Source organism: Leptosomus discolor, chromosome Z (assembly GCF_034619465.1).
Source record: "Leptosomus discolor isolate bLepDis1 chromosome Z, bLepDis1.hap2, whole genome shotgun sequence".
Lineage (NCBI taxonomy): Eukaryota > Metazoa > Chordata > Aves > Leptosomiformes > Leptosomidae > Leptosomus > Leptosomus discolor.
The window spans coordinates 48,689,694-48,703,989 of record NC_141419.1 but is presented as its reverse complement, the minus strand read 5'-3'; the positions used below and the strand labels follow the sequence as shown (position 1 = coordinate 48,703,989).

Genomic DNA, 14,296 nt, shown 5'->3' with positions numbered 1-14,296 from the left:
GTGCCCCAAAGTAGGTAGGGTGGCGGCAACACCCCTCAGGACCTGGGAGGGCCTGGCCGGGCTCAGCCGGACAGACGCCGCGCCCAAGGACAAGCACACCAAGCCGTGCCAGCTACAGACGCCGCGCCCAAGGACAAGCACACCAAGCCGTGCCAGCTACAGCCGCCGGAAAAAGCAGATGCTCGTCCCCGCCATGTCCTGAAGGGAGCCCGCCCCGCCGCCGCTTTTCCCAGCCCCCAGCTGCCTCAGCACACCGCCCGCCCCGCCCCGCCCCGCCCCTGACGGCGGCCGGCAGGCGCCAAGCTTCCTCTGGAGCGCCGGCCACCGCCGCCACGCTGGGCAGTCGTTCCCCGGTCCTCCGTACCACCGCCACCCGGCCATGGAGCTGCGGCAAGTGCCGCTGCTATTCTCGCGCCTGCCCATGTTCCCCTTGTTCGACCTGGCTCACTATGTGGCCTCCATCATGGCGCTGAAGGAGCAGCGGGGTGAGCGGGGGCAGCTGGCGGGGCGGGACGCAGCCACCCCACCGCGTCCCCCTGTCGTCCCCCCGTGTTTCCCCGTCCTTCCCCCGTTGTCTCCGGCCGTTTTCCCCCGTGTGTCCCCCTCGTGTCCCCAGACCCCGAGGCGGGGGCCGGGAAGTCCGCTACCGCCGTCCGCCCCAGCCTCGGCTCAGGAAGGGTGGCCGGCGCGCAAGATGGCTGGGGGTGCCTAAGGGGAGCGGGGGTGCCTAAGGGGAGCGGGGGTGCCGGGAGCGGGGTGGCCCGCGGGAGTGGGGCTGGGCCGGGAGGTGCTGGGCTGTGCCCGGGATTACCTGCGTTTGCCCGGGCTTTGCCGCTGAGTCTGTGCAGGAGCCGCAGGTGTCTCGCCCGGACTGGGGTGTTAGAGCACGTCCGGGGTCGTTTGCCTCGGGGCCTGTCCAGCCTGCAAAATGCTGGAGAGCGTTGCGAGTTTTTTCACTACTTTTGGGTTTTATTTGTTTTTAATGAGGGCAAGTGGCCAAACCCCAGTTCCTGTGCGTACTCCCACAAAGTCTCAGGTGGCTGGTGTTTGATTTGGTGTGCCGAGGGGTTTCTCAGCGCTCCCCGTGGCGTCGTAAGCAAGAGCCCCCTAAGCAGGAGTTTCAGCTTCGACTCCCCCGCGCTGCAGAGAGGTGCGGCCGGGGGCTGCCGGAGGCTTGGCTGGCAGCGGCGTCCCTCTCCGCCCCTGCTGGGTGCTGTTCTGCATCAAACCCCAGATGTTCTCTGTTAGTCTGTAAGCGTGAAAACAAGGTTGTCTGCAGTCTTCATTAGTCCGTTTGTCAATAGGTAATGTCTAATTGACTGCAGAAACCACATAGGAAGTGCCCTGCCGAACTTTTCTTGCTTTCTCAGAACTAGAAGCATTGGTGAAGTCAGCCAGGAGTTTTATTGAAAACCTTCTTGCAGTGTAAGGTTTTAAAAGTTCCATGAATAAAAGGGCTAAACCCCCTGAAGTTAGGCTTTTCGCATGCAGAGAAGCAAAGCGAAAAATACTTGCTGTCAGGTATTACATCTGAGAGGTGAGAGGAGGGAGAGCTGCTCAACTCATGGGTTCATATCCTTCACACACCCTGGATATGCAGTAAGCTGTTAAGGCAGTTCTGTCTTCTGGGAAACACAGCTTGGGGCTGTATTGGGCAGGTTGTGTGCTACTGACTTTTCGGTTGTACGCATAAATTACAAAATTAGGAAAGATTTTCACTCCTAGTAACAGAATTCTGGATCCTGTATCAGTGCACATAGTGACATTTCAATCTGTATATGCTCTTTTCTAGAAAATATTTTTTTGCACTATGGCTGTTAACTCCAAGCATAGTTTTTAGTTGTCGCAAATGCAGAGACTAGCCTTGTTTTAATGTTTAGAGTAACTACTTCTGGTGTGGCTTTGGACAGTTACAGTAACAGTGCATCCCAGCTGATAACAGTGTAGAAAACTAAGATGGCTACCCGGATTATAGTGCAGATTTGGGAGCTTCTGCTTGTTTCAAGTTTTTAAGGCTCTGCGCTGTTTGTTTAGTGAGAGCTTGTTCTTCGGTCCCTTCCTAAATGTGTCAAGGTGAATTTTTACTTCCTGCTGAGTAAGTGCGCTTAGCAGGCTGCGAAGACTGATATGAAATGGTTACATATACTAGCGTCTTCCCCAAATTTTGTTACTACACCTTAAATTGTTTCCGGGTGCCAGCTTGTGGCATGATGTAATAACAACTGTTCCATTCAGAAAGGGACTTTCTGTCTAAAGGTATTTGACATTATCATGCACTACCTTTAAACTTTTCTCTGGAATGGACACACTTAAAGACCAGCATGAGAGGAGTCTGTGCTTTGCTAGCATCAGCAGAGCTTTAGTGAGACAGCACTTTGGGACAGTAAAAGTGCTGTCAGAAGCCTGGTCAGAGCCGTGCCAATAATTTTGTTTTCTTCTTGGCTTAATAGCTGGGAAGTTCAGAACTGTCCTCTAATACATGTAGAATTAATAACTGTAATTCAGGTTACTGCATTGGTCTGTTGCTCACTTGCAAGACGGTTGCACTGGGTATTAAATCATAACTGAAGTTGCAGTCATTATGAAATAGGATGGATATATTAGCATTGATTAATATACTCTAGACATTACTATATATTCTTTTTGGAAACTTAAAACAGTACCTATATTTCACAGGAGAATATCAGTGTAACCTTAAGTAACTGGTCATGTAAGAAGCAGTGGTCAAGTCAGAGCCACATTTGTTTTATCCCAGATTACTCTCATTAAAATACCAAGCCCCCACTGCTTAAAATCAGATTCAGTGTGGGTATTTGTATTGTGGATGGGCGCACACTAACTAGGACTTTTCCAGTCCTACCTAGGTTTTCTTGCTCACTTGTGAGATCTGGCGAACTACAGCAGTGGCAACCAACCTGTTGCTTTCCACGTACTTTAAACTAAGATTTCTTGGTCAGTGTGTTTGGGATTGCTTAGGAGTTGCTCATTTGTAACTCCAGTCAGTTGTAGAACAAGCAATTTTCTCTTTTGGGGATGGAGGGACAGCAAAGGTGTTGAGGGTGTGTCATATTTGGAAGGTATGTGCTGATTTTGTTCTTGCAAGTTTTCTATGTCATGATTTGGGTCATTAATATTATTACATATACTTGAATAGGGGTGCTAGAAAAACTGCAAGTCCTTCTGGTTTGCTGTTTAGATGTGTAGGTGGTAAGTATTCCTGATTGCCTATTTGGAACATGTTGGAAAGGTTAAAGCGGATCTTATCCTACTGACATAAATAGTTTGCTGGCAAACGTCTTTTTTTGTTACTATTGTCTAGAAATAACATTTAAAAGTGTGTTCCACAATAGTCCTTGTGTTTTGAAACCTTACCTTTGCTTTCTAAAGTATACCGTTTGCAAGACTAGTGGCCTTTGGCAGATCATATTTTGCATGGTTGTGTGATGCCTAATTAGTTTTACAGGATGCATCAGAGGACAAATATAAACGACCACTTGTTTAAAAACATGTGACCCACTTAAAATTGAGTTTTTGGAAGGGTTACATCCCAGTCATAATTTAGGTAACAATGCCAAGATGAGCTTTAAATTAGTATCAGCATTTTTTGCCTTATTGCCTCATCTGTTGGGTATATTCCTGGTTAGAAAAGCAGGTATGAATTGTTAAATATTGATGTTTGAGCCAAGAAAATTCTAATGTTGACGAACAGAAAAATCTTGAGGACCAGTAGAGTTTCCAGTTTCTTGTCCTTTTACACCTAATAGCTTAATGAAGAAATTTACTTGCTTTGTTGTGGAGCTTGCTTACAGGGGGCAGCCTGGTAATAATAGTAATTCCTGTATGTGTTCTCAAAACTTACCCTTTTCAAATATGTTGGTGAAAATAGGTCCACCTTCAGTTATATGGGATCTGGTTGTAATGGCCCACTTTATATTTTTACTTTTGCTGTTAAGTAGCTCTAGCAGGCTTTAGAATTTTCTCCTTTTAATTTTATGCACGTAAACATAGTTGATAGGAGAAGTGGTAATACTCAATGACAAAGATGAGCATAACTGACTCAGAGCACCAGGTATTGCAGTATGGAAAATAAATTATGTGATAGTTAAAAAACCCCCGAGATGTTATTTTATATTCAGATATTCTGTAATACTTAGCAGTGTTCATTTTTATAAATTGTCTGTTACTTAGGAATTTAGATAGTGCTGCGGTAGGTGATAGCTGTGCCAGCACTAAAACTAGAACAATCTTGTTAATACCCCTGAATGAAGTGAATTGTATTGAGAATGCTGTATTCTTTTTGGCATGTTTGAGCTTCTTGTCTTGGGTAACAAGCTTCTTTTCCCACAGAAATGCCTGAAAAACCAAAAGCTTCTCTGAATTGGGAACATATGTCAAATTTCATTTTGGGGCAGAACTAGGTTTCATCTCTGCTTTTGTGAACTTCAACCTTTTGGACCATGGAAAATTAAACTAGTTCAGGCAAACAGTGCTCTGCAGCTATGTAAAGGGGTAGCTTTGGCTACACTGGACTTCTGAAGTGGAAGGCAATGGTCAAAACAGCTACCTGAGGATATTTCTGGCTTTGATAGTGTCATTTCTCCCTGAAACTTGTTAAGGCCTCCAGCATAATCTTTTAATATTGAATGCTTTTTTGGCATAGTTCAATTGCAATTTGAAAGGGATAATTAATTTTAAAGTTAAAAAAATAAGTTAACTTTAATAACAAAAAGTTGACTGTGGACCTTTTCATAACAAGAGAAACTTAACATTTATTATTAGGGCTTCAGGTAACCTTTTTTCTCAGTTTGGGATTGCAGGTGAAACGAATAATTGTTTTGGATACTGATTTCATTTTCGTCAGCAAATACAGTTAGCAAGGCGTTATGAGGAAAACAGAAAACAAAAAGTGACCTTGAATTCATGAACACTCAGAAGCAGAAATTGAATTTGTAGAATAACCCCTCAAAGGTTAGCAATACTAGTCCTGTCTAGGTCAGCAAAGTCACTCGTGTATTTTTAATACAAATTTGAAAGCACCTGTGTATCTGTGCCAGATTATTAACAATAAGACCTCTCAGCCATGCTCTGAAAACTTTTTCTTCTTGATAGCCAAATAGTTATAATAGACCAACCCACAAAAGATGTTCAGAGAACACAATGTCAGTCTTTCACTTTTATTTAGATAGCATATGCTAAAGTCAGGGTGCTCTGAAGTTTGTATCTCTGAAGACTTTTCCTGTGAAAGTCTACAGATTTCTGCAGGAATTTTTCATTACCTAAAGGAACAACGTTGGTCTGAGTGATTTGAAAAACACTGACTTCTAACACATGATGTCATTCTCAAACGTTTATTTCTAGTTATGCATCCTTTCACTTTGTTTCAGGAGCTGTGGAAGTGTCAGTCCGAAGTCCAGTTGCCTGCTGGTTTAGTGCTATGCTTTATTGCTTTGGTGGTTCAGTTTTGTCTTCGTTGATGCTTGCAGAACCTCCAGTAGCATTTCTGGCAAAGGGCACAAGTGTTCTACTGGCATCTTCAGTCTGGTAAGCAGCCACAGTTGAGTTAGATGAGTAGTATTGATTCTGTGGAAGCTATACTTTGTGAACTCATACCATCAAGCTTCCATGTAAACCAGAAACTTAACTTTAAAATGTTATGGATTTGGATGCTGTCTCTTTATCCAGAAATTCACTGCAGTGAAATAGCTGTTATGATTCTGTTCTATAGGAATAAAATGCTCGTAAGAGAGCAACTCGTATGGGTTGTTGTATAATTAAATGCTCAGTGACTAGACTAAAGTTGCCTTAGGTTTTTGTAGTATTCCTGGTCAAAGAGCTGAAAACATTATTTTGGAATAATATGGACTTTGTTACTGCTTTTCTGGTGTCTTGCTAACCCGTGACATCTGGATATAGGTAAGTCATAAACGCAGTCTAGTTTTTCAGCAGTAGCTCTTGAAGACCGGTACCCAGCTGATGTAAAAATGTTGAACTTCTCTGTAATTGGTGGTTTAAGACACAGATCTTTCCTCTCCTCTAGTTTCTGCTATTTTTGTCTATATTTTGCCCTTTTCCAAATGGGTGGACGTTGTAGTGGAAGACAGTAGAAAGCTGAATGTGAATGAGGCAGCAATTTGGCTTCTTTTGAAACTCAAAAAAAAAAGCGCTGGAGTTATTTTCATATAAATGTGGCCTTCCAGTGGAGTTTGTTTGTTCCAGGAAGTGATCTTTGAAGAAATCGTCAAACTTAACAGAATTTGTGAGCAGCAGTAGGTTTTTGAATTTAGAAATCTCAATTCCTGACTTAGAAGAGTGTTAATCTGAAACGAAATTCGCTAAGCCTTACGTAAAACTGTAGGGTGGAACCGTTCTGGTACACTTGAGAAATGCCCCTGAATAGTCTGGAGGACAGCGACATCTACTGTTGGCAAGTGTTGCTAGCAGAAATTGCCGGCAAAAATGCCATGGTGGGACTGCAATGCTGGTTCAGTCAAGTTACCTGTGCTTCAGGGTCCTAAACTCGCGTTCTGAAATTTAAAATTAATTCTGGTTAGTGTTATCTGTTGAATACGTGGCTCATATGGCTATTTGTAGTGGCCATTAAAATACTCTATATGTTCTCTATGTGTCTTTGACTTTGTATCAATTGAAGCTTTGTTGCATACAAAGGCAATTGACTTTACAATAGGATAAAAAGGAAGAATATAAGTAGTTCAAAAATAAAGCTGAAACTGAGTACCAGAGCAGTTAACTATTAAATTCTGATAACTTTATTGTATGTGAGAAATAGGCTATTGCGTGCTCCACTCTGGGAGGTCTTGAAGAGAAGAAGCTGTAGAATTTTGCGGTGGCAAGGTACTATATCCACTGCAGAAAAAAGAAAATATATAACTAGAACAAGACTTCAACTGCACTTGCATTTCTGGAGAAGAAGCTTCTTGGCATTCTTTTGTAATGATTACACCATTTTTTTCCAAAAAAAAACCCAAACCAAAACCCCAAGTGCCATCCTGATTTCTAATCTCTACCCGTGAAACATGGCTCTTTCTAGGTGTAGTGTCTGCTGGAAGTTCTAATGAAGAGGTACATCTCTGCATTGCAGCCTGAGTAAACAGGAGAAGGATACAGCCTTAGAAATTCTGGGTAGACAGGATTGAGCTCAGAAGCCTAAACCAACAGGCAAGCATTTTTTTTTTTTTTTTTTTTTTAGAAAATAAAAAGTATCCTTCCCATCTTTTAAAGGCTTTCTCTGCTTTTACTTAATTGTTGTTCTCTTATTCCTGTGCTGAAATAATTTGGATACTTGATTATTTTTTGAGACCTTGTTTGTCTTTGTGAGAACTGAGGTTTTTTTATGATTGAAGAGATACAGTAAAACACCACATAATCTAGTATTTTAAAATTTACTGTCAGGATTTCATTGTTAGCAATCTTTAACTTTACTTTGTTTTAAAAGCAAGTTGGTAAAAGATATTATTGAGTACTGTGCTTTCAATACTTTGAAAAAAGAAATAATGCTTGTAATTGGCAAGCTGGAAAAGCTAGAATTGATGCTTACTAAGATGTGAAATGTGTTTGAAAATAGCTATGCATTTCATCTGGCACGACACTAATTAGTGAAGTCATTCTTGATGAAGTTGTATAATTCCAGGTAGCTGTCAGTATGAAAGCATGGTGTCAGAATGTAATTTACCGCCCTGTTGTAATCCTGTAAAAAACAAAACAAAAAAGCCCCAACCAACAAAAATAACCCACAAAAACCCAAACCACATGAAGTTCATCAGACACTAATTTAATAATTTGAATTATAAAAACATGATATGTAAGCTATAGAACATTTGGTAAGACTTAAAGCTGTTTCTCATGTACTTTAATGAATTCTTCTCTGGGACAATGAGGCAGTAAGAACAATTTCAAATAATGTTTGATGATTTTGGTGCAAGAGCTCAAGCATGCCTAGAAGCATTTCAAATTTGTTCCAATTTGTCTACCACGAAAGACAGCAACTTAACGGTAGTATACCATGCATTGCTAGTTGTATTCCAAAAATATCCCTAAAGGTTATTAGAAAGTGAATTCCTTAGCAAAAACTTTTGAATGCTGCTAATTGGTTTTCTCATGATTTTCAGGTATCTTGTGTTTTACTGCCCACAAGACATATTCTACCGATGCTTTGCCTTTCTGCCTCTTCGGCTTCTGGTTGCAGGAATGAAAGAAGTGACTAGGACTTGGAAGATAACAGCTGGCATTGCACATGCAGACGGTCACTTCAAAGATGCCTGGCTTGTCATGGTAGCTGTGGGCTGGGCCAGAGGTAACATGCATAACATCTTGTTCTGATGGATTGTGATGTTTTGAAGTGGTATTTAAATGGCTATCCCTTCAGCTAACTGTAGCATCATTCCTTGCTGTGCTGGATATGATGGTCCTGATACAGTCTGTTATACCCTCAAGGGAAAAGCCTGTGCAGCAGTTTTTCTGCCTGGATTAAGGGTGACATTGGATTACTCTGAGGGAAGTTCATTTTATCCCTTCATAAGGTCTTGTGAGGACTTGTAGGATGGGAAGTTGATAGCAATAAAGAAATGGATCTGCCATGTAGCTTCAGTGCTATTACTAAATTTTCGAACATTTCCTCAGAGCTTTTTTTGCTTGCAAAGAAGAGAACTTGTTTTCTTAGCTTTTTTGGTTGTAACTGTTAGCTGATTTTAAACACAGGAATGAACCTTCTTGCCTGCCTGTTTGGAGAACAACTCTGGAAGCTACCTTCCTAGCAGCTGTATTTGTAGTCACAACGTTAGAACCACTGCAGGAAGTAGTAGTGCAGCTTTCGTTTCTATTTGCTTGATTCTGTTCTACTTTGGGAAACAACATGTGTTAATGTGATGATCTAACATACTATTTTCCCAGATTATAATAGAGATCAGTCTCATTGGCCAGAGTGTCTAACACCTCCTTATGTCTCATATTCTTTTAATGTAAAAATATCCACTTTTCTTGCAGAGGGTCCTTGTAGTTTATAGAAACTCTCTCTGTACTTACATAATGACACGAAGAATGGAAGGATATAAGCTTCTTGAGAGATTTACTTTGGCAGTTCAGGCATTTGTTTGTAGTGATGAGTGCATTGGTTTAGATGCTGTCACATAAAGCTAAACCTAAGGTCCTCACTAAGTAGCTAAACCTGATGTGAGGTTTCATGTTGGTGCTCAAGTCGTGCACATATAAAAGATTGGATTAGTCACTTTAAGTCTGAGCTTTGGGTGCCACATTTGGCACCGGGTGTAACGAGTTTTGCTGGGGCAATAATAGGTTGTGCCATAGTGGTAGCAGTCAGTGGAAGCTTATTGTAAATCTCTGCAATTTCAGGAGCTGGTGGTGGCCTAATTTCCAACTTTGAGCAGCTGGTGAGAGGAGTGTGGAAACCAGAAACCAACGAACTACTGGAGATGTCCTAGTAAGTTTTTAAAAAATGTTGCAACATGTTGTTTTGCTAACTCCTTGTGTTGACATTCACTTTTAGTGGTTCAGATTGAAAACTCCCCCCCCCCCCTCCCCTAAAAGCGCAGTAGGACATGTTTGTACTCAATGTTTTGGTATGTATCTTGTTAAAGACTAATGATCTTTGGCAATTTTAGCAGATGTTTTAGTCATTTTAGGTTCACAACGCAAGAACACCCAATGGGAAAACGAGTCAACAAAAATTATTTGGCAGAAAGCAGTATTGAGTCAGTAGGAAGTTGCTGGAAAGCAGTACTGACTCAATTTTTCTTACAGAGACATAGTCTTCTATCCAAATGAAAGGACAGTGGTACCAGAAGTATACAAGTGACGTCTGCATTTTTCGTGCATGTTCTGAGCATCACTAAGAGGGCTTCCTTTGAGCATTGCCACTCTTGCTTTCTCTGCCAGTACAGTTTTCCTCCATAGATACAAATTATTTAAGAAGGTGCAAATTGGTTATCCAATATAGCAAAAATGTACTGCAAGATACGAAATGTTACTTCTCTTGCAGAAGCAGAGAATGGGAATATTACATGGCTTCCGGTTTAGTCTATACCGTAAAATGAGAATTGAGACAGACTAGAAAGCCGCAAGCTGTTACTGTAAGTCAGGATGAGGTCACTGTGGCAATTTCCTAAAATTTGTTTGATCTTTTCCATGTTACTCTCAGGTCTTTAGAAATAATATTTTATTTTAAAAAAAGTTATCTTGCTTTTCTGCAGCCACTCTTAGCAACACAATAACTGAAGAGAAATTTGTAGCCTTTCCTTTGCCAATATTTCAGTTTTTTATCGTTTATGTTAGTTGTTGGCTTTTTCTGATATTCCACGTGTTTAAAATTTCTCTCCCTCTGTTGCTGCCTAAGTGACAGCCTTGAAAGCAAACTTCCAGCAGGAAGAGGTCACTGTCAGTAATAACACTGTAAACCCAAATAACACTGTAATTACAGCTGCAACACTAGAGCAATGCTTACTGACTGTGGCAGCACTTGCATTTATTCTCCTTCTCCATGGTGGATGTGGTTCAAAGTAACTAAAAAAGGATTTTTAAAATTTTGTTTGATCTATAAAGCTTAAGAATATTAAATAGAAGTAATTTAGAAAGTTAAATGGATGAAACAGTCTGCAAATGGATGAAATGCCTTTATACACAGAGTTATTTTTTGGACTTCCTAGGCAATATGCAGTACATGTCTGAGTTACTGAGAAGACAGTGAAGACAGTAGATGCTCTGTGATAACAGGAGTGTTACCTGTACATGTCACACGTAGATGCAGATTAAGAAATGCACAGAATTTTTCTGCCAGTATGTTAGTGCTCTCTCTTCAGATGACTTTAGATAACTGACTAAAGTTCTCTTGTTTTCTGACTGTGTACCTAGCAAGGGATTTACCACCACAATGAAGATAGCTATAACATATAAATCTTTGTGTGTCTCAGATCAACACAGACTATGTTGGCAAAACCTGGTAGTGTAGGCCTGGCTGAAGTCAAGTAAAAGCTGTCTACAACCCTAGAACTATTGGAGTGTCACAGTGGACCGAGACTTGGACTATGTTGTTCTTCAGCACCTTAAGAACTCCTTGGAGTAACTAATACCTGAGTACGGGAGAGGAACCTATTTTGAAGTTTAGTCTGAGTAGTGCAAGCTTTCTGATTTTACTCTTCAGTAAGATATATTGGGAGAGGAAGAAGGGGAGTGAACGGACATAGAGAGTCTGAATAGAGGCATTGATTTGAAGAGGATTTGTCAAATGTGAGTTTGCTGGGTGTGTAAAGTAGTGCTGAACTTGATGCTTGCCCATATTATGGACAGAAAGCATACTAATAGTATATGAAGTGAAAGTCTTAGTTTAATTATAGCTAGGTTTTGGACCTTGTCAGATACCACAAGTTTTAATTCAGAAATAATTATTTGGCACAATAAGAACATTTATGGCTTTCCAGGCCATGGCAGCTTTCACTGTAGAACAGGGAAGATAAATTAACATTGTTTGTTTGATTTCCAGCCCTGTGAAGGTAACTTTGATAGGAGCAGTTCTTTTCACCCTGCAACACATCCAGTACTTGCCAATAGCAAGACACAACCTCGTGTTTTTATACACCGTCTTTCTTGTTGTCTCCAAGGTAAGAATGTGAAAGTGTTGCAAGTAATTGAATAAGAGAAAATACTTTATTTCATTATTTCAGAGCAAAAGTATGTCCTCAAGCGTTCTACCGGAAATTAGAATGCATGCTTCTGGATAGGAACACCAGCTGCTACTGAAGTCTTAAACCTAGGTTTGGTCTTCTATACGTAAGCAGAACAACAGGCCTATTTTGTACTGATACTATTCAATATATGGAGGGGAAAAAAAAAAAAAAGAAAAAACCAGGAATTTTGGCACTCAACAGTTGATATGCCAGGCTAGTATGTCCATAACCTCAAACAAAGCTTATGCTTGTAGAAGGAAACTCCTCTGTTCTCTGCCTTTTGCTTAGTACCTTGCTTGTACCTGTGCTGTCATCTGTGGGTTTGCAAAACAAGCCAGCTAGGTTCTTATCTAGCTTAAAGCATTCACCACAGAATGTTTAGGTGGGAAGAGAAAGTATATCAAAACCACTTTGAAGTAGCTGTAGCTACTTTTATAATAAACCAGATACTACTTCTTTACTGAATCCATTAATGCCCCCAGTGTAGTCTCTGTGTTAGCAGAAGTGTGGCGATTTTAAGAGCTGTGGAGCTGCTGTTGAACAGAGTAGAAACTGTCTTAAAGTGGTGGTTGCTAGTCTCCTTTTTGTGAAGTAGCTGAGAAGTTTAGTTCTAGAGAAGTTGCTTTAGGGAGTCAAGACTTCAAGCTGAGCTAACGATTCTCCACCTACACCAGTAAAGGCATTGTTGAACTGGGGATGCTGGGAATGGAGAAGAAAAGGAATGTTTTTCTGAAAGTGAGAAATTACAGCTGTCTTCAGAAGCTAGCTGTCTTCAGATGATGGGTGTCAGGCTGCACTGAAGTGATTAAGTTCTTAAACTGATGGTTGTACCAACAATCAGGAGCTTGAGCGTCCACTTAACTAATGAAAGAACAGTTGTGGATCTGGCGTAGTCCTGTAGTAGTGTCTTGTTTTAGAAACCATTCATGCCTCTGAAAACTGTAGGAACTACTGCAATATAAACTTGTCCACTACCTGGATCTACGAAACATTTTTTTTCTATCCTGATTCCAAGTTATGTATTCTAAGGAATTTCCACCTAAATCTCTCAGCTTTATGGAATAAGTATGGCTGTCTGGAATTCTAACTCGAGTCATTGTGCATATATATTTAGGTGCTTACACATTGCATTCTTTCAAGTTAAATGGAAGCAGCCATTCTGTTTACAGTTTTTCAGTTTGAACAAGGTACAAAACTTACACATAAAAGGTGCTCTTCACCTTAGTTATATGTCATTAAATGTGGTTTACTCTTAGGATGATTTTAGTAACAAAAATGCATAGAAAGTTTTTTGTGCACATTGTGTATAGCTGTGTGGAGAGTCAGAAAGAAAAGCATTCTTTGATCAATTCAAGCTAAAATGAACATATTACTGTTCTTGGTTTCATGGTCTCATGCTTGTGTAGAAAGTTAGAAATGCCATACATCCATTCAGCTTTGAACTTGCTTTCAATCTCTGTGAAGTCATTAAAACTTTTATTGTAACTTGATCCTTGTTCTTCATAGGTAACAATGATGTTGACAAGATCTGCAACTTCTCCATTTGCTCCATTTGAGGCTGCATTAGGCCATATGTTCTTTGGCTTGCAAATGACACCCTGCAAAGTGAAGGGTGAAGGTGCCATATCTTCCAATGACTGTTCAGTCTGTGACTGGTTTTCTTCTGAGCACAGTGATGGTGTTAAGAAAAAACGGGCAAAGAAAACAGAATAAGTGGCTTAAAATCCTTGATGGTCATAACCTTTGAAGATGTTTGTATTTCAGATTACTCTAGCTGAGGAATTTGTTTAAAGAATGTGAGGAGAGAACAGGGCTGTATACTACTGTGTTGTTATTTCAGAATGTGTTTTGTAAGCTACTGTTCAGGTGTCTAAATGCACACGTTGGATTTGTAAGTTAAAAAATACACATTTTTATAGTGTTTATAAGTTTACTAAATTTTGTATTTATGATAACTTTAAATTCTTACATGCTAAAAAGATAGTTTCAAACTGTAACCATCAGTTTTGTTATTTTTTTCTGATAGATTACTTCCTTCACCTCTTTCCCTGCCCCCCACTCCAGTTCTTAGTTTCATTTGGATAGCATGCATTTATGCTGCCAAGTGTTCACGGTAGCATGTCCCAAATAAGAGTCTTAATCATATTGCACTGTAAAATCATAAAAATGTACTGAACTAATGCCTTTAACTAGAAAAATAACTGAATTGCTGTTATAATTTATATTGCACTGGTCTAGATTTTCTTCATTTACTTTAAATATTTTTGTATTTTTTTAAAATATGAGTGAATTATTTGGCACTTTTAAAAATCTTTACAGTTTGCAAGTAGAAACCTTTCAATATTTTCATTGTTGGCTTGCTTTGACACGTTTTGTTTGCAAGTGTTTCATATATAGCTGTTTTTCATGTTACATAGCTGATTTACATGAGGTTTGTAGTTATCTTTCAGTTTGACTGGGACTAGGCATCTCTGCTTGCACTTTTATCTAAACATATGCATTTTTTTCTTTTCAAAGCCAAACTTTTGATAAAGAGTACTGGACAGTACATTTACCTTGTTTCTCATTAATTCAATCCTATTATCCTGACCCATTACACTGCT

General features: G+C 40.2%; 1 protein-coding gene across 1 annotated transcript; it reads left to right on the top strand.

Moving 5' to 3' along the window:
- The first annotated feature begins 379 nt into the window (after window positions 1–379).
- TMEM38B (transmembrane protein 38B) lies at window positions 380–13,564 on the top strand. The gene is made up of 6 exons (XM_086479684.1): window positions 380–485; window positions 5,385–5,541; window positions 8,127–8,311; window positions 9,367–9,454; window positions 11,510–11,627; window positions 13,200–13,564. The coding sequence occupies exons 1-6, from the start codon at window positions 380–382 to the stop codon at window positions 13,404–13,406; spliced, it is 861 nt and encodes a 286-aa protein (XP_086335810.1). The 3' UTR covers window positions 13,407–13,564.
- Window positions 13,565–14,296: the final 732 nt, after the last annotated feature.